A 27145-nucleotide genomic window follows, 5' to 3' on the forward strand; every position below is an offset into this window, starting at 1 on the left:
AGGTACCCCCCCCCCCCCCTTTTCCAAGAAAACGTTTGAAAACAAGCTCAAGGTTAATCTAACTGACATGTGCTAGTGGTAACATCACTTTCGTCACTGAGTCACATACACATGTTGCCATTTGATTTAGATTTGTAAAATTGAGCCAAAAATAAATTTAGGCATCGTCAACTCCTCAAACCTCTGAAATTGAGACCGGGACATCACCCTAAGGAGCTTGATGCCGTAATCACCTCACCTATACGCCATTTTGAAATAATTCAAAAACTACTTGATAAGCGGACTCATTGTAAATGGTAGAAATTTTGTAATTTTGGAAATTTGTGTGATTTTAGGTATTCGGGGCAACTTTTAGTAAATTCAAAGTGCCAATCTATGGGTTTTATTGGCATTGCCATTAGGCAAGGGAGGAATTTTGTCGCCATGGCCACAGGGGCTTCGGCCAATCAAGATTCGTCCTGCAAGGGTGTTGTTTTTATGTGGAAGACATCCATGCAATTGCTTTTTTTTTTGGTGTAGAAGATAGTCTAGGCTTCGCGCGTGAAGACTTCGCGACATGATTTTTTTACGAAAGCATGTTTTTCTATACATATTGGCGCTACTGCACCAAGTGCGATTTCTGCACTACTTTTGCACAAAATTTCTTGTGTTTGTGAGAGAGTGATTGATACACTGTATTGAACATGCGTGCGTGTGGCAATCGTTCTATTTCTAACATGTGTTTCTCATTATGTATCACTCTCTGCACACTGTCGCTATCTCTCCGAGTCCCATACTAGTAACTACTATGGAGTACATATCTTCTATGGAGCTTCCATTGTTCTCTCTCTCTCTCTCTCTCTCTCTCTCTCTCTATAAAGGCAATGCCTTCGTCTACTGTAGACAACCTTGTTTTATACCACGACCCCCAAAATGGTGCCCACCCTTGATTCCCTCTCACCATGCTAGTGTCACTTACATTAAACATTTTGTTACCATGCATGTGGTAGTGATGTGTGCAAACACTTGGGACCGCCGAGGCCCTTTTTCCCTCACTAGGAGATTTTTTTCCTTGTGCTTTGCAGGTATGCCCAGCCCTCTAGGGGTTTATCTACAAATAACACTTGAACAAATCCTTGCATCTTGTATCCTTGCTTGAAAATAGTCACGATATGGCAAATAAATTGTCGCCCTTAATCTTGAAACATTCTCTTCATCATCACGAATAACATTCAAGATATTACCCACAACAAAAATAACATAAAAACTGCAACATTTATTTTGTACAAATTTAGTGAGTTGAAAAGGTCTCGAGGAAAAGAGATACATTTTCTTCTCTTTCTTTGTCTTAAATCATCAAAGTTGGAGCATCCGATCACATTTCCTTTGCTAATTTTTCATGCATTAAGTTGCTGTAGTCTTTTCCATGATGGCCTATGAACATTTTTTAAACTATGCTACATGGGTGGATGCATGAATAAGTGGGACCAAAAACCCTATTTCGGACAGAGGTTATCTAGCTAGTATGAAGACCAATTCTTGGAAAAGAAGAGAACAATATCTGAAGGGAGAGCATTAAAAGCTACTATTCACGGAATATTTACGTGGCAAGTTCATTATAGGAGTCGACAATACAAGCTCATACCTACCGTAGGTTTTGATGATTTGAATCCTTTTGATAATGCACCCCCCCCTCTCTCTCTCTCTCTCTCTCTCTCAAATACTTGTTAGTCAGAATAAACATCTCGAGGGCATAAACTCAAGATAAATCCCCAAAGCCGACCCCAACAAAGACATGCTCCTGAAAATATCCATTAGATATTCAATAAACTGACCAAAACTATTTTGGTTTTTAAAAGTCTCTCAGACCTCCTTACATATATATTCTTTCATTACATGCATAGTTGCCATGGAGTTTCAAAACAGGGTTTTAAGGTTTTGTGAGGTTTCAGTTCTTGCCTAACATGCCATCCAAGGTTTCCCAAAAAAATTCAATGTGAATGCTGGCGTATATCTTGGAAAAGCATAAAGAAATATTACTTGCAGTCCCAGCTGCTTTGGAAGAATGGAATGACTTCCTCAAAGGGCACAATTGTAGAAGCTTAAAAGATGATCAGACGAGTCCATGCTATTTACAAAAGGTATAGAGCACAAGTTACAAAGATCATATGGTCTAAATGATACAGCCCACACTGCTCACACACACACACACACACACACACACACACACACACACACCACTCAATTGTCCAAGAATGAAAAATTGTCAAAAAGCACAATTAAAAAACCCAAAAATCGAAGCACTCGTGCACACGCATGCGGACATATGCATGTAAGTCTGTCCATTCTAATTACCCTACATGCTTCCTGGACCTGTCCCCTAGATATAAACAGCATTGACAAGAACATTCTCAATGTGGTTGGCCCTTAACAGAATGGCAGCCAACTACCAGATACACACCCATAGACTTCAATGACACAATAAGCATACAAGTGAAATCAAAATAAACAGGCCCACAACACATCTGTTCAAAGACACAAAGTTTGTACAACTAACAGCTCTTAGGTCCATATTTCACAAATAAAAGAATAGAATGCCCTTCTACAAGCAACGCGGCGTCTAACTGCATATATAGGAGCCATTCTCTTGACATCCAGCTTCCATCATCAGCTCTGCAAACTCTCACAGGCCTAGAAGGCTCTTGATGTCATTCTGCATAAAAAAGACCCAGAATTTTGTTCACCTAGTTATATGAGAGAGAGAGAGAGAGAGAGAGAGAGAGAGAGAGAGAGAGCAAAGTACCCTAAAAGGCCTATGAGACCAGAAAAAATTGCATCAATGTCATACAACTCTATGTCCAGTACAATGTCAAGTACAATATAACAAAAGACTAGGTAGCAAATGCTAAATGTAACTACCTCATGGGCCACTGCATCATGGCATCAATCTCCTCCTTTGTAAAGAACCTTGTAGGAGCTACTCTATGCCCCTCAATAATTGACTGGATGTGGCGATGGTAAATATGTCTTTCATAAGACGAGGCCGTCAAGATTCATTAATCTCTGTAGTTCTATCCAGGAGTCCCATGAGCTAAAACGTGACGTGTCATGGGTTCCTGCTAAAAGCTGCTGCTCTACAAGAAATCTGTCACCTGCCTCTGAATGGGTCCTCTACTAGAGCACGTGTCAAGCTCCGCAATAATGCCTTCATGACTCCAGCAAGAAGCCCAGCGCATCTGTCGTTACTGTAATCCATCACCAGTGACAGAGGCCATAAAATAAATCCCTACTCTGTAAAGAAATAATGTTTGTAGAAAGCTCCCAAGTCCAGGGAGTCACCCATGTCCTCTTTGCACCAATCTGGAAGGGAGCTTGTTTGATAATGCTGTTGATCTTTGAACAAGTGAATGCGAGCGACACTGCATCCAAGGAGTTCTAAACGGGTGGCAAATTGCCTGTAGTAAAGCCATGCAACCAAAACCAGCTAACATTTGTGCATCCAAAAATCTAGAGTCTGCCCCCGGGCCCCATGTCTACTGCAGAGACGGGCAAATCTAGTATGATGATCACCTCGAAGGTCCCACAAGCCTTGTATGCAAGATATTAATCGAGTGACTGCCTTAACCACAGTCAAAATAGCTCAATTCCACTCTTACATTGGGTATCCTGGAGACCATAGTGAATAGAGGTCTCTCCATCATCATCATCATCAGACCGACTACAATGGTGTAGACTAAGTTAGGTCCCTAAATCTTACACACACAATAATGTGGACACTACCAATGTATCAAGCAAACACAGCTGATTAGAGGTGCACAATTATTAGGTCCTTGGATACTCGTGTTGCTTTACGGGGAAAACTCAAAACCTTGTGATTTGAGGATGTAAGAAAAGGAAAATGACATATGTAAGGTGCAGCGGAAGTGAATGTTGAACTTTGCTCAAGATGAGTGCTCCGGATTGTGCTCAAGGGTTCCTTTTACTTACGGAAGGGAGAGCCTTCCGTTCCTTTAGTGAGAGAGTGCAGGTGATCACAAACAAAGTGGCAAACACTGTGAATGAAGGTGCTGAGACTGAGAGATAGAGAGAGAAGAATATGACACCAGAATGTTGTCAAACCCTCCTCCGAAGGCCCCACTCTCTATGGCGAGAGCGGTCTACTATTGATTGCACAAATCTCTACAATGCTATGGACTTGCCGACGATGTCGACGACGATAAGGACGACGACGAGACGGGCTGAAATCTGAAAACGTTAATGGCTGAAATCTGCAAATCTTTATCTGTTGAATTCTGACTCTATGTCGGTAACGACGGCGATGACGACGATGCAACGACAACGCGCTGAAAACGCAGATGCTGAAATCTGCGTTTTCCGGGCTGAAGCTACAAACGCCGGCTGATCTGACCGTGCGACGAGGATCTGCTGCGGAAAGGTGAGATCTGCAACGTTCGGGACTTGTTCTGCGGTGTCTCTATGCTGAAAACTGAAAACGCTGATCTATCTGCTGGTTCTGTCGCAGAGAATCTGCAAAACGCTAGGTTGTCTTGCTGATCCAAAAACACTAGGGCTGATCTGGTGTAAATCTGCAAAAAACACTATGGTCCTATTGTGTCCTGTTATCGCCAGATGGATCTGCAAATGCAAAACGATGGCTGATCTGCAAAGCTGAAAACGCTAGCTTCTTTGTTGGCTGAAAACGCTAGGAGTTCCGCCCGGGGGGGGGGGGTTTCTTGCTAAGAAGGTGCTCTGTTGGACACAAGGTCTCTACTGCCTCTTCTGCCAAAAAGTGCTAGCGCTAGGTTTCTTATATACTTGCTGAGGCAAATTGCCCTACCCAGTTTCCCAACAAAAGTCACTTAATAATAATAAGTGAAAAACTGTTAAAATAGGGAAAATAGGTCTATGCACTGTAAAAATGCTCCTGATGGGTTCTGACTATAATCTGATGATCATGTTGTGTGCAACCAGAGGATATGCATCTACTCTAAGTGCCTGGACATGCATGGTCTGCGAACAGACTCACAGAAGTGCCAGAACACTTCCTAAGCTAACTAAATTGAACTGGGCAGAAGAAAAGGAAGCCTTGAAAGAGGATCAGCATTGCAATCATTGTGGGGACACGGGCCATTATTGGTGGAAGTGTCCAAAGAGAGTTGGAGATGCTTCGACTTCTTCGGCAACGATGGTGCAATCATCAACCTTTGTTCCTATAGAAATTCTACCCTCAAAAGACTTTCTAGGAACATCAAAGGTTGCAACGGCTCTTGCGGTTCGAGATGGTCGTATAGGATTCTCGATAGTGGTGCCTCACGACACATGGCACCTTTGAAGGATCTTTTGTCCAACATGTGCCGACATTGTGGTACTATTTTCATTGGCAACAAATCTGGATTCTAAAATTCTTTATTACATCGAGGGATCTATGTTCATTCCTAACAGCAGAGGGGGTATGCATACCTTCAAGGTACTTTATTCTCCAAAGCGTTGGATTTCATCTTATGTCTGTGCACGAGGTGTGCTGTCACGAGGGCGTGGCAACTGTTAACTATGTCACGAGGACATGGCAACTACTAACCTTAGTTGTTGGTTTCTTTCCAATGATTTTTGTTTTATTTTGAAGTTGCAAATGGTCGGACATTGTATGGCCAATGTGAACGGTAGTTTCACCCGCAGACGAGAAGTTGGTCGGCACTGGAATTCGTATAGTAAGAGGATGTCTAGGCTCAGTTCAAGATCATGTAGGTCCCCTCGTCGCACTTAGCAAGTTGGTGGATACTAGGAAGTGAACTCAATAAAGGCACAAAGTCAAGGTGGAGTCACGAAAAGAAAGTACCCGACAATTGGGCCACATTGCATTTTTGAATGCGGTCCCAATGGGAATTGATGGTCAGAAGACCAATAGGAGCCCAACGGAAGCATCTCCTAAAAATTAGGGAACTGTTGTTTTGGGCCATGAAATCTGTTCGCATCATTACCTCCGGAATGACAAGGGGAACATTTTAGAACTCTACTACAAAGTCAACTGGGCAACCGATCGGGAGATTTTTAAGCGGGAAGCCCAAAGCGGGAAACTGTGTAAACGTGCCAAGTGGCACAATTTGGTGCACCTTGCAGAAAAATGGGCGCTGAATTTTAAGCTGAGAGGAGCTTCATTTGCAGCTTGCCACAGGTTAAGAGCTACTGACTGTAAGCTTTCCCTCTCATGTACAGTGTGGTGCAAGAAGTCATGTCCTACACACCCCACATTGCTCTCTTTCTCTCTTCCCTACGTGCAGTAATGTGATGCCCCACAAGAGGGCTCTTCATTTGACTCATGTACAGTTGTGTGGTTACATGCGTTTTTGTTGAGGCAAGAGCCTCCCTCAGCAGGAACAGGAGTAGCTGACTGCTGCTCCAAAAGCAGGCATCAGTAAGGGTGATAACCTCACCGTACAGGTGCGATTTCAGCGCTGGTTATGCGCTGTATTTTGACTGTTTTTCAGCCATACAGACACCACAACCCTTGGGAATAGTGCCCGACTGCTAGAGGACAGTTCAAGGACTGTTTAGGGCTGAAAACGGGGCAAAAACCAATAAATACAGCGTGCTGGATTTACTGTTTTTGGGAAGGAATCAGGGTTTATGTCAATGGAAGCGAGTTCCAGCAAGGGAATTGGTTTCGTGTGAGGATTCTAGGTACTAATCCTTTATTAAGTATTTAAACTCATGATTAAGACTTAAGAAACTGAACTCAACTCAAAGAAAGACTCTGAAGACTCTGTGTTTGATTGATTGATTGAAAGTGTGATACAAGGGCTCCTTATATAGGAGACGAAGAGACATAAATGAAAAGACACATCTCTTGGTGAAGAGACGAGACTTTAGATGTAAAGACACATCCTTTCGGCGAAGAGCTACAACCATTGGGCGAAGAGTCGCACCCGTAGAGCGAAGGGGTGTGACCAGTCGTCGAAGGAGTGTGGCTTTTGACGAAGAGCACGTCTCTTGGACGAAGGGGTGTGACCATCCAAGCGCAGGGGTTCTCCTTGGCATGGCACTTCGCGTATCTGCATCAATGAGTAAGTATTGTAATGTAGTTAAGTCACAAACGTGACATTCCCTCCCTCTTAAAATAAAATATACCTAGATGAATCCAAGATAAGCCCAGATTCACCCTTGAAGGAAAGTGCAAGGTATAGACCCATGGTAGTCACCCACAAGACGATATAACCATCAGCTCCATCATGCATAGTATCAACTAAATGCCACGACATCCCCACTAACGTCGTCAGTGCCCAATAGTGGGTGTAGAACTAGGTACTAACATATGCTCCCCAACACAACACACACCACACGCACACACACATGTGCATACATCAACACGAAGTTCAGCGTACTGAGTTTCTGTCATGACTCCGGAGATCAAGGGCAGACTCAGCCATAATGAAGCCTAGCACTAAAAGAAGCATGAAATTGAAAAAAATTAGCACAAATGAGGTAGTTGATAGGGCATACGCACCACAAAATCTGCCGTTTTTCGAAGAATTCTTGGAGGAGGTGAGGGTATTGTTGCATTTCTTCATCAGTTTACCAAGTAGAATCTAACTCATCTAAGTCCATCCACTTAACAAGAAATTCAGTTATGGATCTTTTGTCTAGTTTCTTTTTAACGAACATTGAGAATCTTTTCTAGGACAAGAATAATGTGTTCATCTTCAATTTCTGACTCATAAGAAGATAAGTCTGTAACAAGCGAATCTCCTTGAATATACTGTTTGAGCCAGGAAATGTGAAAAGTTGGATGAATTTTTCCCCATGAAGGTGGAAGTTCCAACTTGTAGTTGAGAACTGAATTCTTCTTGATGATCTTGAAAGGTCCATAGAAGCGAGGTCGTAATTTTGGGAAGATTGACTTCACTGTTTTGTAGCGATGAGGTGCTACATACAATAAGACTAAGTCACCTTCTTTAAATTCTGCATATCGACGATGTTTATTTGCCTGCTTCTGATAACCTTGTTGGACATGTAGCAATTTATCTCGAATCTGTAGAAGGACATCTTGCATTTCTTGAACCAATTGATCTGCTAACGCTACTTTGTGTTGAAGAACAAAGTTTGTAGGCACAAGAGGAGTATGTCCATATGCTGCTTGAAATGGTGTCATTCGAGTTACCGAATGAGGAGAGTTGTTATAAGCAAACTCCACAAGTGGCAAATAATCCTCCCAAGATGCTAATCGAGTTTGAATGTAATGTCGAAGCATTTCTTCTAAAATTTGGTTCACTCTTTCTGTTTGACCATCTGTTTGAGGATGGTAGGCCGATCTGAACAATAGATTGGTTCCAAGAGACTTGAATAGTGATGTCCAAAAATGTCCTGTAAACTTTGGATCTCTATCGGATATGATAGATTTTGGTAATCCATGTAATCTGAAAATATGTTGTACGAATAGTGTTGCAACATCCGGAGCAGAAACTGTTTTCTTGCAAGGTATAAAATGTGCCATTTTGGAAAATCGATCAACTACCACAAGAATTTGAGCATTGCCTTTAGGGGATCGAGGCAAAGTGGTAATAAAATCCATGCTAATACTTTTCCATCTTTCGTTAGGCACGGGTAAAGGTTGAAGTAAACCTTGAGGTAACTGTCGAGAAGCTTTCATGATCTAACATGAGTGACAAGCTTTTACAGATTTAATAACATCTGCTTGCATCTGTGGCCAAAAATATGTTGCTAATAAAAGCCGATATGTTTTGTTAATTCCAGGATGTGCAGCAAAAGGTACTTCATGATGTTCTTGTACCAAAATCTTCCTCAAAAAGCCTTTGTGTGGAACACAAATACGATCCATGTAATAGATTAACTCATCCACCATTGTATATGCTGCAAACATATTCATCTCTGATGGAGTGGGACTTAGAGATTTGAGGGCTCGAAAAACATCTCCAAAGTCTTTGTTTGTCAAATATTCATTCTTGAAACACGCAGGAATTTCCATCTGCACATTTGTAATGGCAAAATTGGTTGCTTGAGGCATGCGGCTCAAAGCATCTGCTACCACATTTTGTAGACCGGGCATATACTGAATCATCAAAGAGGAGCCACTTGTCCTTGCTCAAATATTCAGAGACAAGATTTGCATTCAATTGGCTTATACTATGCCGCTTGTCTACATGTGGCGGAGCCTTAAGGAGCCTATTTCTCAGTGATGAGTTCCAGACCATACCGGAGTCTACATCAACAACAGGATTGAAATGCTGAGAATGGGCCGACGACGCCGCTTGGTGGGAGGAGGTGAAGACTCTTGACGCCATGGTCAAGCCTATTCTACACCTACTTCGAATGGTGGATGGCTTGCAGCCATGCATTGGCAAAGTCCACGAAGCCATGGATCGGATGATAGAGGCACTTGAGAAGCTTGTGCCTGACCCTGTTCAGTATGCGGAGATTCATGGCTTGTGTGAGTCGAGGTGGAATGGAAACTACTCTCCACTTCATGCCGCAGCTTATGTGCTTGACCCTGAGTTTCAGAGAAGGCATCAAGAGACCGACAAGGAGGTGAGCAAAGGATGGCGGCTTGCATTGAAGCGCCTTGAGCCTAACAATGACATTAGGCACAAGATTAGGGACGAGCTACTCAACTACAAGCAAAAGAAGGGCTACTATGGATGTGTAGATGCGCAGCTTGATCGCAACAAGATTGGCTCGGTTTTGTGGTGGGAGGACTATGGAGGAGATGGTCCACATTTGCAACGCTTGGCTGTTCGTGTCCTTAGCCAAGCATGTACCACTAGTTGCTTGGAGCAACTATGGAGTGTGTACAGCCACATTGCCTCTAAGAAGAGGAATCGCCTTGGGGTCCAGAGGGCCAATGATTTGGTGTTTGTGAGCGCTAACCTACGCATGCTTGCCAAGAGCATCACACACAAGGCAGATCCCTTCACTGAGTGGGAGATGGCACAAGAGAATCCATCTATGGCCGATACACTTTTGGAGGAGCTAGAGGAGGACTTTGAGCCTCAATGCGAGCCTCCCGAGTCCTCATACGTCGCTGACGACTCGACTACAACGACGATATGGAGATTCAACAGGTGAGCACTTCTTGAGTTTGATGATCATTGATTACTCGACTCTCGAGTCTAGACTCTTGAGTCTACGACTCTACCTACTACATAGCCCTTTCTATTTTTTGTTATCCTTGAGGCCTCAGGCTTGTCCAAAGTCCTTTAGGCTTTTTGACTCTTGAGCCCTTATGGCATGCACTTCTCATTTTCTATCCATCGATCGAGTCATATAGGCGGAAATGTGCTAATAAAACATCGATGATCGATGGATAGAAAATGTGCCCAAAAAAAACTCTTTTTTTGCCGTTCCGACCTCCGTCCCTGTTTCTTGACTTTTGCCATCCCGTCCCCGTTCTCGACCTCGACCCGCCGTCCCATGTAACTATGAAAAAAGTTCCTCCCATTTTGCATACAAAGGACAAGATGTTTGAGGCAGATCGATATGTTGAGAACATGGATGAAATGTATAAGAAAATTAAAGTTGCCTTGGAGAAGACTCAAGCAAAGCACAAAAAGGCTGATGATCGTCACCGTCGTGAATTGCTATTATCACCTGGTGATTGGGTTCTGTTAAGGTTCGAGAAGGCAAGGTTAAAGAAGATGAAGGGCAAGGAACGACTGTTTCCTAAGCTCAAGATGCGTTACTATGGGCCTTTTCAAGTGCTTGACAAGATCGGTGATGTGGCTTACATGCTGAAATTGCTTGATACGTGGAAGATTCATAATGCGTTTCACGTGAGTCTTTTAAGACCCTTCGTGGGTGATGTGCTAGAAGATATGCCAAATGAGGATCAACCAGAAGTTGAGGAACTTGATGAGATCCTCATACCTAAGCAAGTTTTGGCACATAAGGACAGAAAAGTTAAAAGAACAGGTTGCAAGACGCTACTTGGTGAAGTTCAAGAACTATTCACCTATGGATGCAAAGTGGATGAAAGAGCATGAACTATCAGAGTCACCAAATGTATTGCAGCTTTACCTTGAAGCCTTTGGGTTACAGCCTACCTATGTCCCAACCCAACGTGTGCAAAGGAGGGGCAATGATAGAGCTAGCACATTAAATGTACATATGAATTCAGTGTAATAGATGGAAATGACAAAAGTATGAAGGTCTCATTAAGTCATTTATATCTATGTGTTACGACCTTTCTTATGGATACATACGTGCAATGATAAAAGAGTGCTAACAACACAAGATCATCAGTAGCATGTATTTATGGTATGCAATCGAGGACGTTTGCGATTTCAAGAGGGGGGTATGTCACGAGGACGTGGCAACTGTTAACTATGTCACGAGGATGTGGCAACTGCTAACCTTAGTTGTTGGTTTCTTTCCAATGATTTTTGTTCTATTTTTGAGACCCTCTTTTTGAAGTTGCAAATGGTCGGACATTGTATGGCCAATGTGAACGGTAGTTTAACCTGCAGACGGGAAGTTGGTCGGCATTGGAATTCATATCGTAAGAGGATATCTAGGCTCAATTCAAGATCATGTAGGTCCCGCCGTCGCACTTAGCAAGTTGGTGGATACTAGGAAGTGAACTCAATAAAGGCACAAAGTCAAGGTGGGGTCACTAAAAGAAAGTACCCGACAGTTGGGCACATTGCATTTTTGGATGCGGCCCCAATGGGGATAGATGGTCAAAAGACCAGTGGAAGCCCAACGGAAGCATATCCTAAAAATTCAAGGTAGTTAGGTACGTAGTGTTCGGTACAAATTCGGTATGTAAGGTACGTAGGACAGAATGGATTGAGTTTTTAGGTACGTAAAAATTCGTCCTTTTTTTCACAAAGCCTAAAACTGAGAGTCATACATCTACTTATGCATTCACCAAGACTTCAAATAAAGACTAGCAAATCAACAGTATACCGTTACAAATCCAAAAACTGGAGTCCATGACTCTAACTGAACAATGAAAACGAAAAGCTCAGATTAGCTAACCATTGATCAATGTCTGCTACCATGGTCACATAAAACTAAGAGCATCAAAATAAATACATAATGAATCATGAAAAAATGATAAATCCAAGACTGAAGTCTGAAGTCCTAACTCTAATAACTAGTAAGCACTAAAAACCGCACACTCAGCACTACACTCAAAAGCCATCATCATCATCAGAGGACGATGAAGATAATGATGAGGACTCAAATAGGGCTGAAGATGATGATAAGGACTGAAATAGGGCTGAAATAGGATTGAAGATGATGATGAGGACTAAAATCGGCTTAAATAGGGCTGAATTTTATTTTATTTTTTAAACACCTGTACAAAACCTATCCGTACATATTGAACCGTACAATACGGACGTACGGAACGAATAGAATCCGTACGTACTTACGGATGCAACCTTGTAAAAAATAGGGAACTCCTATTTTGGGCCATGAAATATGTTAGCGCCATTACCTCCGGAATGACAAGGGGAACATTTTAGAACTCTACTGCAAAGTCAACTGGGCAACCGGTCGAGAGATTTTTAAGCGGGAAGCCCAAAGCGGGAAACTGTGTAAACGTGCCAAGTGGCACAATTTAGTGCACTTCCTCTTGCAGAAAAATGAGCACTGAATTTTAAGCTGAGAGGAGCTTCATTTGCAGCTTGCCACAGGTTAAGAGCTATTGATTGCAAGCTTTCCCTCTCATGTAAAGTGTGGTGCAAGAAGTCATGTCCTGCACACCCCACACTGCTCTCTCTCTCTTCCCTACTTGCAGTAATGTGATGCCCCACAAGAGAGCTCTTCATTTGACTCATGTACAGCTGTGTGGTTACATGCGTTTTTGCTGAGGCAAGAGCCTCCCTCAGCAAGAACAGGAGTAGCTGACTGCTGCTCCAAAAGCAGGCACCGGTGAGGGTGATAACCTCACTGTACAGGTGCGATTTCAGCGTTGGTTATGTGGCTGTGTTTTGACTGTTTTTCAGCCATATAGACACCAAAACCCTTGGGAATAGTGCCCCACTGCTAGAGGGCAGTTCAGGGACTCTTTAGGGCTGAAAACGGGGCAAAAACCAGTAAACACAGCGTGCTGAATTTACTGTTTTTGGGAAGGAATCAAAGAGTTTATGTCAGTGGAAGCGAGTTCCAGCAGGGGAATTGGTTTCGGGCAAGTTTTGGGGCTGTTATGCTGCCGAACTTTTGCCAGAACACATGGTATCTAGCTAGATACAAGTAAAGAATTCCCAAGACTCTTCTTTGTAATTACTGTCACGTGCACCACCTATCGATGCACGATGACACGCTCAAACATTTATATTATGTGCACGAACATGCATTTTAGGACTATCCTTCACTTGCCGTATGCCACTCTGGAGAGTCTCCAAGTGAGCTACAAAAAAGGAGCACTTAGCCGCAAGTTTCGGAACTCGATTCTGAGTCCGGACGAGCAAGTTAGAGCATAATTAAATAAACATTCATAAATTAGGCTAAAATTAAAATGTCGTGTTTGCCAAATGTTGGTCGGGCAAAAACCATGCAGGCATACATAAGGCAACCTCAGCCTACACTTTTCATCATGATTCATCAAGCATTCAAGCATTCAGCCTTGTGCGTTTTCCTCCTCGCGAAGGACTCTCACTCAGTAGTTACGCTCCGCGCACCCGCATCATAGTCAAGAAACGAACCTGCGTTTTAGCATTCCAGTAGTTCGTGTATGGATCTCTAATACAGCAGTTGGGTAACGCAATTGCGTTACCGCAGTCCATCTCTCTCTTTTTCTCTCTCTCTCAGTTTCTTATCTACATATACATTCTCACATTCATTTCAATTCAGTTTCCGCAAGTGGGCACCCATCGACAGAGACAGTAGCGTAGGCGGTGTGTTACAATTACCCTCTTAAAGAATAAAGAAATACCAAAAGGGGCGCCAATTTTAGGGCCTACAGGTTGTCAGCATCTACTCGAAGCATTCTAGCTTCTGAGCCGTGTGTGTGCTTAAGTGTTAATTCCCGTCGCAGGTTATCTTTCAAAAGTGATCTTTGTGTGTGTCTAAAGTAAAGAATTTCGGGTAAAAGCCAAAGCCTACCGCCCCACGGACCGGTTTCATGTGCAAGCTAAGCATGGAGGTGATTTTTACAAAGGATGCAATATCTATTCAGGATCGTGACTCCTACAAGGAGGTCAAGGGGGGCTCAATGGAGAACGGACTCTACAAGCTCCATGCTCTTTCTTCAACAATCAGGATATCTTTGGCATTACAGATTTCGTCATTAGAACAATGATGCTCTTCGGCTTGCTTTTCGTGAGCAGATGCTTACAAGCTTACCAGATGTTGGGAGTAGCATGGGAAATGCATTACTTGCATTTGTGGGAAGCAACATCGAGATGCTATTCAAAGGCTTGCTAAATGCCGAGTTATTGCCATTTTGAAGTTGGTTTAGCTATTGCCATTTTGGAGTTGGTTCACACCAACCTTTGTGGACCTATGCAGACTGCTTCCCTTGGCAAAGCTCTCTATTTCATGTTACTGGTGAACGAGTTCAGCCCTTGGGTATGTTTTCTACGGCACAAATCCGAGGCATTTGGCCTTTGCACGGTCTTGTGGAGAAGGAGAGCAATAAAGTGTTGAAGACTATTCCATCGGACAAAGGCGGGGAGTTTACCTCCAAAGCATTCATTCATTTTGTGCGAACAATGGCATCAAGCCAGAGCTTGCAAATACCGGATAGCATTCAGAGAATGAAGTTGTGCAGCGGAAGAATAGGATAATGGTTGAGATGGCGCGGACTATGCTTGAGCATCGAGACTTTCCAAAGTCTCTATGGGCGGAGGCACTTGCAACGGCAGTTCATACCATAAACCGATCTCCAATCTCTTCACTTCCAGGCAAGGCCCTGTTCGAGGCTTACTTTGGTAGAAAGCCTGACGTCTCTCATTTTCGGATATTTGAAAGCATTGCATGTGTCCATGTGCCGCAGGAGCAAAGGGAGAACTGTAGATCTCTCTTTCTCTTGCTAGCACTCCCTCTCCCTAACGTGTAGAGACCTTACACGTCGCGTCATTGCCTACAGGTGGTTCCCGTGACCGTACGATGGGCGGTTCGTGCTAGGAGCTTGAGTACGAGGACTCAAGAGATCTATTGCGATAGATCTAAGATCCATTGGCTGTTCGGTCCCAAGAGGAGGTTTGCTCGCGGTTGCAATCGAGATTATCACCCGATTCACCCTTTTCCATTGCACCTTTGACCCCTCAGATGTTGCAGATGCTACAAAGAATTGAAAACTCGTCGGTTCTTTTATTTGGGTTCTCATAACCCTGTTTGATGATCGTTTCCCCATGAGACTTCTCAATTCTTTCATGCAGAGACCTACCAAGCCACATTTGAAGCAGGCTCTTCGAACCCTACCGTATTTAAAGGCAACCAAGTCATTAGGTATTCACTACTCGGCTAGAGGTACAGACTTCAAGTTCATTCTACGAGGATGGAATGATTGAGATTAGGACAGAGATCCAGATGGACAACGATCGACTGTAGGTTACACCTTGTCTTTTCGCTCATGAGTAGTTGCATGGACCAGCAAGAAACAGTCGACAGTCGACTATTAGGCGACGGTCGACTACAGGTTACACCTTTTATTTTGGCTCAAGAGTAGTTTCATGGAGCGGCAAGAAACAATCGACAGTAGTTTCATGGAGTGATTCAGATTGGGGTGGAGATCCAAATGAACGACGTTCGACTACAGGTTACCTCTTTTCTTTTGGCTAAAGAGTAGTTGCATGGAGCACCAAGAAACAATCAACTATTGGACGATGGTCGACTACAGGTTACACCTTTTCTTTTGGCTCAGAAGTAGTTTCATGGAGCAGCAAGAAACAGTAGACAGTAATTTCATTGGAGTGATTCACATAGGGGTGGAGATCCATATGGACAACGATGGATTACACGTTACACTTTTTCTTTTGGCTCAAGAGTAGCTTCATGGAGCAGCAAGAAACAGCCAACAATTGCCTTATCTTTCACAGAGTCAAAATACAGGGTTGTTTGCAGTGCTACATGTGAGTCCGCGTGGTTATGGAGGCTAATTTTGGAGATGGGATTTCCCCAACAGACGATCATGGTGTACTCTAACAACCAAAGTTTTTTTTTCCAGAAAAAGATCCTTCCATTAGTTCATAGAACTACCCATAGGGCTACAAACCACCTCTACTAGAGAGGGCTACATCAAAAGCATGGGGAGACTCTCCTAGTGAGTAAACAAAACATGTACAAGGAGGCTAAATCACTAGGAGGAGGAAAGAGCCACACAGGTGGTCGATAGTGCCATTTGGATATATCCTAGGCCAAGGTGAAGAAGGGCCCTAGGTGCCAGAGTCGTAGGAAAGCCTCTATGTGCTCCCACATACGGTCGGAGCTGCCCTGAAGTCTCTCGAGCTGACCCTGAGAGTATGGATCAACTCCAGTCAAAAGTCAGAACTCTCTGCCCCGGTGGGACAGGGCGAGCCTCGAAGATGCAGAAGCAACGGGCGTGCCAAATGAACCAGAGTCTTAGGCCACAAACGAGCTCCCAACACACCTCTCTCTACACCACTCCGGGGGCGTAAGCTCTGTAACAGGCTGAAGTGTAGGTCGACCCCCTAGATCACTATCATCCTATTGATGGAAGATAGCTCAAACTGGAGCACAGGGCAAGTGAGGGTGGACCAGGCAGCAACACACCAAGTGTATTGTCTCATTGTGGAAAGAGATGGCATCAGCCGAAGAACCTGAAGCCAAAACTATTGTGCCATGGGGAAGTCCCAACGGACAGTGATGTTGACTCTCCAAAGGATAGTCGCAAGTTGCATAGGCTGTCGAAAGGCCACTATGTACCAACCAGCTAGCTCCCCACTATTATAGCTCTGTGTGCAGCTCATAGTTACAGGGGACGGGGGTGACGGGCCCTAGGGCCGGGGAACGGCCGTAACCGGGCCGGGAACGGCCGGGAACGCCGAGGGACGGACGGAAAACGGGCCGGACGAGCGGGTCGCAGGGGGGACGGACCGGGGCCGGACCGGGGTCGGACGAACCGGACGAGGACGGCAAGGGTCGGATTCAAAAAAGTGACCGTTATTGACCGTTTGCAACGGCTCTGTGCAGCCCCAACTGCCATATTTTTTAAGCCTTGGCCCTTGGGAGGCTATAAAAGGCTCCCTTGGGCCTCTTAATACTCATAGTCTCAATGCTCAAAGCTCATTCCATTTCCCTCAAGCTCAAGGCTCAAGCTCATTCCATTTCCCTCAAGCTCAAGGCTCAAGTTTGAACTTTGAAGCTCTCCTCTCCCTCTTCTACCCACTTTGAAGCTCTCCTTTACTCTCTCTCCACACAAGCTCTCCTCTAACCCTTCTAACTTCTAAGCTCTACTCTCTGGAGTCTCTCCACCATCATGTCATCTCAAGCCAACTCCACTTCTCAAGCCGCTTCTTCTCGAAGGAGGCCGCCGTGCAAACGTGGTCGTGGTGGGATGAAGTCGACTTTAGCTCGCGTGGCAAAGGTGGCGGTGCAAGACCATGGACGTGCAAGCTATGTCCATACAAGAGATCGGGTGGTTCAAACAAAGTGCGAGCCCATCTTCTTCATGAACCCGGTCACGAGGTGAAGTTTTGCCCTCATGTAGCTCCCGAGAAGAGGTTGGATCTTCTCGAGAAACTCACGGTGTATGAGGTTGCGGAAGCGGCCAAGAGGGGCCGTTTTGTTGCTGTTGATCCCTCCGCCACGGCGACACCGCGAGAGCAAAGGGAAGCCAACCTTGACGACATCTCTCGAACCTTCAAGAGCCATGGATCTACACCGTCCTCTTCCCTTCCGCATCGCCAAACCACTCTCAACCAAAATTGGAATCCTAAATTGAAGGAAGAGGTAGATAGGTCGGTTGCCCGATTCTTCTTCCACGACCACATTGCCTTCCATGCTTCGCGGTGAGTTTCCCTTGGCATATGCACATTGCAATCTTCCATTTTGTATTCATAATGGGTTATAATTTCTGGACTCTCCATACTAACGCAACATGCTCTATTTTGTGTGGATAGGTCTCCATACTTTCGAACCATGGTTACGAAAATAGGGGAATATGGCTCCTCTTATGTGCCACCTTCATCGGAGAGGCTTCGCACCACCCTTCTTGACAAAGAGAAGCTTGCCGTGGAGCAAGCGGCCCAAGCAACAAAGGATTTGTGGGAGACCAATGGCGTCTCTCTTCTTGTAGATGGATGGAGCGACACCCGCAAGCGGTCCATTCACGGGGTGGTGGCCTACTCTCGGGGGGAGATGTACTTTGTGGAGTCACATGATGCATCCGATAGTGGCAAGGCCGCCGAGATGCTTGCTGCGGAGTGGACAAGCACCATAGAGATCACCGGCCCGGAGAATGTCCTTTGTATGGTTGCAGATGGAGAGGCGTCAAATAGGGCAGCCGGAGCTATCATTGAGGGCATGTATCCCAGCATCCATGTCACATTTTGCATGGCGCATTGCCTCAATAACCTCCTCAAGGACATAGGGAACTTGTCATGGATTTCACCCACCATTGGTGACGCCTCTCGAATTGTCTCCTTTGTGCTCAACCATCAAAAAGTGCGCCATGAATTCTCAAAGAGGAGCCAGTTGTCTTTGCTCAAATATTCAGAGACAAGATTTGCATTCAATTGGCTTATGCTAGGCCGCTTGTCTACATGTGGCGGAGCCTTAAGGGGCCTCTTTCTCAGTGATGAGTTCCAGGCCATGCCGGAGTCTACATCAGCAGTAGGATTGAAATGCCGAGAATGGGCCGACGACGCCGCTTGGTGGGAGGAGGTGAAGACTCTTGACGCCATGGTCAAGCCTATTCTACATCTACTTCGAGTGGTGGATGGCTTGCAGCCATGCATTGGCAAAGTCTACGAAGCCATGGATCGGATGATAGAGGCACTTGAGAAGCTTGTGCCTGACCCTGTTCAGTATGCGGAGATTCATGGCTTGTGTGAGTCGAGGTGGAATGGATACTACTCTCCACTTCATGCGGCAGCTTATGTGCTTGACCCTGAGTTTCAAGGAAGGCGTCAAGAGACCGACAAGGAGGTGAGCAAAGGATGGCGGCTTGCATTGGAGCGCCTTGAGCCTAGCAGTGACATTAGGCGCAAGATTAGAGACGAGCTACTCAACTACAGGCAAAAGAAGGGCTCCTATGGATGTGTAGATGCACAGCTTGATCACAACAAGATTGGCTCGGTTTTGTGGTGGGAGGACTATGGAGGAGATGGCCCACATTTGCAGCGCTTGGCTGTTCGTGTCCTTAGCCAAGCATGTACCACTAGTTGCTTGGAGCAACTATGGAGTGTGTACAGCCACATTGCCTCTAAGAAGAGGAATCGCCTTGGCGTTCAGAGGGCCAATGATTTGGTGTTTGTGAGCGCTAACTTGCGCATGCTTGCCAAGAGCATCACACAAGGCAGATCCTTTCACTGAGTGGGAGATGGCACAAGAGAATCCATCTATGGCCGATACTCTTTTGGAGGAGCTAGAGGAGGATTTCGAGCCTCAATGCGAGCCTCCCGAGCCGGAGCCCTCATACGTTGCTGACGACCTCGACTACGACGACGATGTGGAGATTCAACAGGCGAGCACTTCTTGAGTTTGATGATCATTGATCACTCGACTCTCGAGTCTAGACTCTTGAGTCTACGACTCTACCTACTACATAGCCCTTTGTACTTTTTGTTATCCTTGAGGCCTCAGGCTTGTCCTAAGTCCTTTAGGCTTTTTGACTCTTGAGCCCTTGTGGCATGCACTTCTCATTTTGTATCCATCGATCATCGATGTTTTATTAGCACATTTCAGCCTATATGACTCGTGTTCTTTGGTCTATTTAGTGTAAATTTATGGTCAAAGTGATGCTCTATGTGTGTGGCATGTGTGTAGGTCAAAAAATGCCAAAAAAACTCTCTTTTTTTTTTGCCGTTCCGACCCCCGTCCCCGTTTCCTGACTTTTGCCATCCCGACCTCGTTCCCGACCCCGACCCGCCGTCCCATGTAACTATGGTGCAGCTAGCCACTGGAACAAGAAGACTCGCCTCGACTATCTAGAGTCCCACAACCACTCCCAAAAGCCTGACAAGAACTCAGCTGTGAGACCCTCCTCCTGCTAATAAGGTGTTGCAACAAGACGAGCCTCTCTCCATGCTACCAGTGTGTGACGTCCCAGTCGAACAGTGAAAGAAAGGGATCCCAGGGTGGTCGGTTGAAGAGAAGGGGTCTCTCCAAAACCACTCTCCAAGGTCCCACTACACTCGTGCCAGAGGGCAGCTCTCCCAAGCCCAAAGCCTCCAGTGGCCTGTCTCAACGTCTGCTGGGTCAGGATCTATGACACAAGTCCTCCCACAGATGCCCACTACTTGTATCCTTTGAAAACGGCACTCTGCAACCTGTGGAGCCTCTACTGTGACTCTGTGTAGTCGACCCTCTCCCTGGTTCTCGAAGAACATGGGTACTCCGCTAACCATGCCTTTACATTGTCGCTACTGACAAATCAATCCAATCAAGTTTGTACCAGACATGCACACATACCCTGTCAAGTCATGCCTAAGGGGTATTCTCCCAACACATCGATTCAGAGTTAGTTTTTGCCAAGCCATACATGGCTCCATAGTATATCTAGTACATGTACTCTGCTAACAATGCCTTTACATTGTAGCTACTGACAAATCAATCCAATCAAGTTTGTGTCAGACATGCATGGCCCCATAGTATATCCAACACATATAACCTTGCTGAACGATGCCTTTACAACGTTACATCTGACACATCAATCCGATATGGTTCGTGCTAGCTGGAGGGCACAATCATCCCTCAAAATTACAACATCAATCCGTGATTTCAAAAGAAAACAAAAAGCAGGGTTACATAACCATAGCTTATGTTAGCCCTTGGTCATTGCACATGGGCGTGGCAAACATAAATTTTCTAGGAGCATATATACTACAAATGTTGGAGGTAAAGCTTGCAACCATCTTGCTGCTAAAAGTTTTAAAAGAACACCTTAATCCACAAACAAGTTCTTACAAGCACTAAAACAAATTTATCTTGAAAAAAAAAATGTGAACAAGTTACTCTCCTCTTCTACATCACCTTTCTCAATTTTTATTGACTCAATAGTTCAAAGCATTAGTCTAAGCTTCCTCAAATAGCAGAGGATTAGTCTCGCAAGAAAGTGTCACTGTCCGCAACCAGCAAACGATTAAAAGGCAATGAAAATGTTCCAAAGTAAATGAGACATTTGTAGCTATCAATCAGAACAGACAAGTACTAAACAACAATTCCAACAAAACACAGAAGAGGTACCTCGATTTTCATTGGCGGTTTACTAGGTCCATAGCGATCTTTTACATGGCCATCTGGATCAATCAGGAACTTGGTAAAATTCCAACTTATTCGAGACCCAAATTTCCCTGGTTTTGAAGTTGCTTTCAAAAAGCTGTAAACGGGGGCTGTATCCTTTCCATTCACATTGATCTGCAAAGAGCAAATTAACCAACAAGAATGAACAAGTGCAAGTGCATTACACGTGCACATATCACCAACCAGAAGGAACGAAGTACAAGTGCATTTCACAAGCACTAGAAACATGGCAACAGAATGTCGACAATTGCAATCATTAAGATGAAACTTGGAAGCAACAACTTGTCCAAGCATTCAACAACCAGAACGAACGAAGTACAAAACCATTGCACGTGCACTTAAGGGTGCAACAGAATTTCAAAAACTGAAAATCGTGCAGACAAGAACAATGCCTTGTCCGGGCATTTCGCACAAAATACAGAGCTTGCACATTAGCCAAAAGGAAGCGGCCTTGGCTGGCAGTGTGGAAACTGTATGAAAGCAAATAATCACTTTTGTGATTAAATGCCCAAAGAGTAAAGGGTCAGCCGTAAAGAGTTTTTTTGTACATAAATATGGCATAAACAGATAAAAAACCGTATAAAAAGCAACAGCTCTAGATCATAGTGGTGAAAGCTCATATGGCCATCGGTCGAAGTATCAAGTGGTGAAAGCTCAGAAGCTCCAAAACCTTTTAATGCAAAGCAGAGACTTCTTTTCGACTCCTTCACAGTGCATCTCCAAATTTCCTTTTGGAGCAAGCACTAGCAAAAACTTTTGGGCTAATCTTGCAAACCAACCTGTACGTCACACATTCAGCACTACAAATTGGACCAGTTGAATCTCAAACAACAAGCATTGACAAACTAGCAACAAAAGAATCAGGAATTTCATATGAAAACTAAGGGGAATAATGAAAATGAGCTATGCTAGAGCAATCTCATCACTTCCATACCTTGTCAAAGATGGGAAATTCTGTCTTGAATCTTGTACAAGCAAATTCTTGTATTTTCTCATTGCTGCCAGGTTCTTGGTTCAAAAATTGATTGCAAGGGAAGGCCAAGATCTCGAAACCTGTTATAAGTACACCACTAAGAACTGAACATGTGCAAGAAGATGAGCATGCACACACACAGATACATGAAGTGAAGGTACAAAGAAACATCATTGATGTCATTGTTGCAGAACTTACCTTTATCTTTGTATTTGGCATGCAACTCCGCTAATTGAGTGTAATTGTCATTGGTGAGACCACTGAAAATAACAGTGGAGTTTGAAACTTCAAAAGGCACGTAGAAAGAAACAAAGGCCCAAGCATGATATTACCATCTCGATGCAACATTCACCACAAGAAGCACCTTGCCCTTGTACATACTCAGATCCACATCATTGCCAGCTGCGTTCTTTAAGAGGCAAGTAAATACTCACTTCAGTAAAAAACTGAGAGCCTTGAACAATAACTTAGACGCTACTGATTTGAAACTGACTTCTTGAACATAAATACAAATTGTTTGTTTTTATTGCACCCATCAGATGCTAAAAAATTAGCAAAGATATTCCTGCCACAGTTTACTACCTATTCCTATTTCCTGACTTCAATCCATTTCTCTGTTTGGGCACCACAAACGTTTTCACGACTTCTAGCAATTATGCTAGAATTACTAATCATAGTCTCTCTTGAACTATCTATCAGTACCTTTTGATGGACAAACCATAAAGAACATGCTAAAATACAGAAAGTCCACACACTACCAAGGACACGATAGCAACTAAGATCATAGCTTTGATCAAAACCTACACCACACTACACTTTGAGATGAGAATCCCTAACAATGATGGAGAAAAGGCTGAAGATTCCCTTCGAGCTAATGCAAATGTTTATGAGCAAACAAGTGAATGCAAACGAGAACCACTGAGTGTGCACATGCAAAGAAATGAGAAAAGCTTTTAAAGTTGTATTCATTGCACCAAGAACATCATAAAGAAGCAAAGAATTGATGCCTACACTTCAAACTCTTAAAACAACACCAACATAAGATAAAATGGAACGCCGTTCTCCCTTAGACAAGAAATAAAGCACAAACCCAAAACATGAAAGATTTAGGATGAACTATGCAAAACAAACGACTTGAGAAAAAACGACTAAGCGCCTCCATTGCTTGTCCAAACAATAAAGAGTAATCATCACCTGACACCTTTGTCATGCTTAGCTTGGACAATAGGTACAACATCCCTCCTCACCCCACCAATGCCAAAGATTCGGTGCATGTTTGTATGGAGTTTAGTCCTTGATAAAGAATTACTTTATCAAAGAATTAAAACATTCATCCTCCTGCTCCTTAACGCAATAGAGCAGTTCACTTTTCCCAAAGAGAAACTTACAAATGCTGCCGCTCACTGCAAGAGCTCCAGGTCAATACATTCAAACACTATGTTCTTGTTTCCCTAGTCCATGCAAAATCAATTTCTTATGCCATTTTCTAATCCCTGTATGAGCGTTGCTGTCAAATACTTTCCTTCTTCCCGTGGTACAAACACAAGTCTGATCATTTACAGCCTGTCTAGTCCCACACATCCCATGTGAATAATAATTGCGGGCCAGAATGAAGCAAAAATTTCCTGGACCTTCAATATCAATGCTTCTGCTTAAATTTCAACATACGTTGTGTAGCACGGTTAGGTACCGAGGTCCTGCTACCTCACAAGTCGAGTGACCATCATCTGACATGGCCCATGTTCCTATATGCTCTTCTCCTATGATATCAAAACAGAAGACTGGTAGAGCCTTGAGAGCTCATGTGCCTTCCAGCCTAATAGAAGCCTCGTCAGTTGTGAATGAGTTCCTTCTGTGGTTATAATAGCTTGTTTGACGAAGCAAGGACTTCAGAGAATCTCTCTCTCTCTCTCTCTCTCTCTCTCTCTCTCTCTCACACGCACACGCACGCACGCGCGGAATTACAGAAAGAGAGCGGGAGAAAGAGGGGGAGATACCTTGACTGTGAACTCATGAATACTCTTCTTCTGGGGTATCTCGGCAGAAGAATAGCCAGCGCCCATTGTAACGAGAAGGTCCGGAGTCCAATACTCCTATGAGGCTTGCATTCCCTTGCTGAAGTAAAAGCGGTGTCCTTGAAATGTTTGGTAAGGAGCTGTCAATGCACTGCATTTCGTGTCGGAAGTGACGACCTCGAAAAGCTGCCTAGTGAATAAATCTCAAAAAATCCCGCGATCATTAATCAGGGGATCCACAAATTTTCAAAGGCAGCATGGGACCAGCATCCAACGTCGAAATTTGCAACCCTTCCCACATTCACATGTCACTAATTGACACCTCCTTTTGGGATAATGGCTACGATCATCGGTCTATCCTCCCCTTTAAGTGCCACGGAGTCATAAGCATGGGATCAACGACGCTCATTCAAAAAGAGGGGGCGCATGCAATTTGGTCCGTCGATCTTTAAAAACTAAAATTGGGATCTCGAGTTTAGTTTTCAGCAGATTGCACCTAATTCAAAAATTGGAGAGGGTCTTTGAATTAGAGAGTTCGTTTATCAAAAGCAGAAACGTGAGCACACAGAGAGGAGCCTCAAGTTGAGAGAGAGAGAGAGAGAGAGGGAGGGAGGAGGGAGAGTCTTCTCAGGTAAAAAAAGAGGGATCCCATGGTATTTACTAGGCGCTCAAACCGCTATGCAAGCACGCTGAAAGAGAATCCTGTGGATGGCTTCCGGCAAAGCAGTAACTCTCCATTGAATCTAGTGGAAGAAATGGAGGAAGACGACTCGCTTACTCTCATGGCGTATAGTAGGCGCTCAAACCGCTATGCAAGCAGGGTGAAAGAGGATCCCGAGGATGGATTTCGGCAAAGCAGCAACCCAAGATTGAATCCGGTGCAAGAAATGGAGGAGGATAACTCACCTTCTTCACATATCGATCCGCCCCAGGTGTGTGTGTGTGTGTGTGTGTGAGTGAGAGAGAGAGAGAGAGAGAGAGAGAGAGAGAGAGAGAGGGAGATTGTGTGTGTGAGAGAGAGAGAGTAAAGGTGTGTATATGAGTATTGGAGAGAGAGATAGAGATAGAAAGCACTTCTGTGTGTGAGAGAGAGGGTGTGTGTGTGTGTGTGGAGAGAGAGAAAGAGACTTTCTGCTGATTATCTAGAGTTTGTTTATTGTGAAGGAAAATAACTATTTCAAATGTAACCAAGATGAATTCGGGAGGTGGTGGCGGTATTGTTTAGCTTCTGAAGCATGTATAAGAAAACGTCAGCGTTTTGAGAAGAGAGTGGATATGAAACGCCACCTTGAAAGAAAGCATCAATGTGAAAATGTAGTCGTACCACCGCTTCCAATAGGTCGGCCAAAGGGAAACGCAAAAATTCACAAACCCACTTCTTCCAGGTCACGCATTCAAAGCAAGTCTCGATTTTTCAATGTTGAGCAAAAGCTTAAGAATGCTAGAAAGGCATACGAGAAAAGCAAAAGAGAACAGGGAGAGCGGGGATGGACGCTTTGTGCACATAAGAAAAAAGGAAAAATAACAAAGGAGTCATGGATAGATGAATTTGTCAAAGATGAGCTAGCATCATGGGACTCACGCATCTAAACACGAGAGAAGTTGGCCATGAAGAACTTCTTTGGTTCTCCAGATCTTGGAAGCCATAGTTTCACCTTCTTTCCAATTGTTGATAGGTAATAATAGGATTCATCATCTTTTTGTTGTAATTGGTATGTTATTAAAATTTATGACACCCTACCTATGTTCAGATCCCATTGGACTCTTATCGTTTTGTACAACCCGCATCGTCTACGTCTCGATGGACTTCCTCGAAAAAGGTCATGCTTTTTAATGTTCGATTCCTTGTCCATTCTATGCTCAGCTCACGAATATTGGGATGTTCTACAAAGGTATACTTGCAAAAGTTATGTATGCTAAATAATTTTAGTCTCATTGCATAAGCTTCTTGTTTTCCTTGTTTTAGAGCATGTGAACATTTTGGAAAATATTGTACGGATCAAGTTGTACAGTCAGAGCTATTGGATTCAATAAAGTCGATAGGATATGAAACTATTGAGGTGAGTAATTTACAAAATCTCAATGTATCTTTTGGCATTCAAATGTAATTTGTTTTGTTTCTTGGTGTAAATTCCACAACAGCCAAATGCTCATGATTGTGGATGGTATGTGATGAAATGTATGCGCATGCTTATCAAGGGTGGCTTGGTCGGTTGTCCGCCACGTTCTTGGGTAATCCATTATGGTGTTTGTTTTGTATGTAGTTATATGTAGTTGTTTATAGAAGCTTTTGACTACTTGTATTTATGGCAGCTTTCTAGAAAATGGTTTCAACATGAAGATGTGGAGATATTGAAAGAAGATCTTAGAGAATGGTTGGCCCAAGCACTTGGAGAGGTGCCATTGCAAAAGGAATAGACTATAGATTTTTTCTATACATGTAGCTTTTAGACTCGTGTAGTGATGGTATGACTTGCTCTATGTATGCTCTTCAAACACGACTTGGCTAACAACTCTTTGGAGTTAATTTTGATACAAAACCTTAGTATGGTTTATGGTCATGGTTTTCTGTTATGGTTTATGATCATGGTTATGTTTTTTGGTGTGGTCTCTAGTTACGATTTATGGTCATCGTATCTAGTTATGGTTTATGGTCATGGTTTCTTATGTAGTTTATGATCATGATTCCCGGTTATGTGTTGCCGACTATGGCTGTGGTGAGTGACTCCGGTTATGGTTTACATTTGCGGTATGGTTTTGAGTTACATATCCGGTTATGGTTTGCGTTTCTAGT

General features: G+C 43.9%; 1 protein-coding gene and 1 pseudogene across 1 annotated transcript; one reads left to right on the top strand and one right to left on the bottom strand.

Moving 5' to 3' along the window:
• Positions 1–2445: 2445 nt before the first annotated feature.
• LOC147450453 (putative phospholipid hydroperoxide glutathione peroxidase) lies at positions 2446–24512 on the bottom strand. The gene is made up of 6 exons (XM_086519686.1): positions 24334–24512; positions 22669–22745; positions 22535–22596; positions 22298–22416; positions 21307–21477; positions 2446–2692 (listed from the first exon to the last, which is right to left on the bottom strand). Exons 1-6 carry the CDS (start codon positions 24397–24399, stop codon positions 2663–2665), a joined length of 525 nt encoding a protein of 174 aa, XP_086375812.1. The 5' UTR covers positions 24400–24512; the 3' UTR covers positions 2446–2662.
• A 489-nt stretch (positions 24513–25001) lies between these two features.
• On the top strand, positions 25002–26769 carry LOC147450454 (uncharacterized; annotated as a pseudogene).
• The last annotated feature ends 376 nt before the right edge of the window (positions 26770–27145 follow it).

The sequence above is a fragment of the Adiantum capillus-veneris genome, chromosome 9 (genome assembly GCF_014529385.1).
Source record: "Adiantum capillus-veneris isolate H3 chromosome 9, ASM1452938v2, whole genome shotgun sequence".
In the NCBI taxonomy this organism is placed as follows: domain Eukaryota; kingdom Viridiplantae; phylum Streptophyta; class Polypodiopsida; order Polypodiales; family Pteridaceae; genus Adiantum; species Adiantum capillus-veneris.

Excerpts from the sequence above, each read along its gene's own strand:
- LOC147450453 (XM_086519686.1), bottom strand. The coding sequence starts at position 24,399 with ATGGGCGCTGGCTATTCTTCTGCCGAGATACCCCAGAAGAAGAGTATT. Across the intron at positions 22,597-22,668 it reads GTGAATGTTGCATCGAGATG|TGGTCTCACCAATGACAATT; the intron begins GTAATATCATGC and ends TGTTATTTTCAG. Across the intron at positions 2,693-21,306 it reads AACCGCCAATGAAAATCGAG|AATGACATCAAGAGCCTTCT; the intron begins GTACCTCTTCTG and ends TTTTTTATGCAG.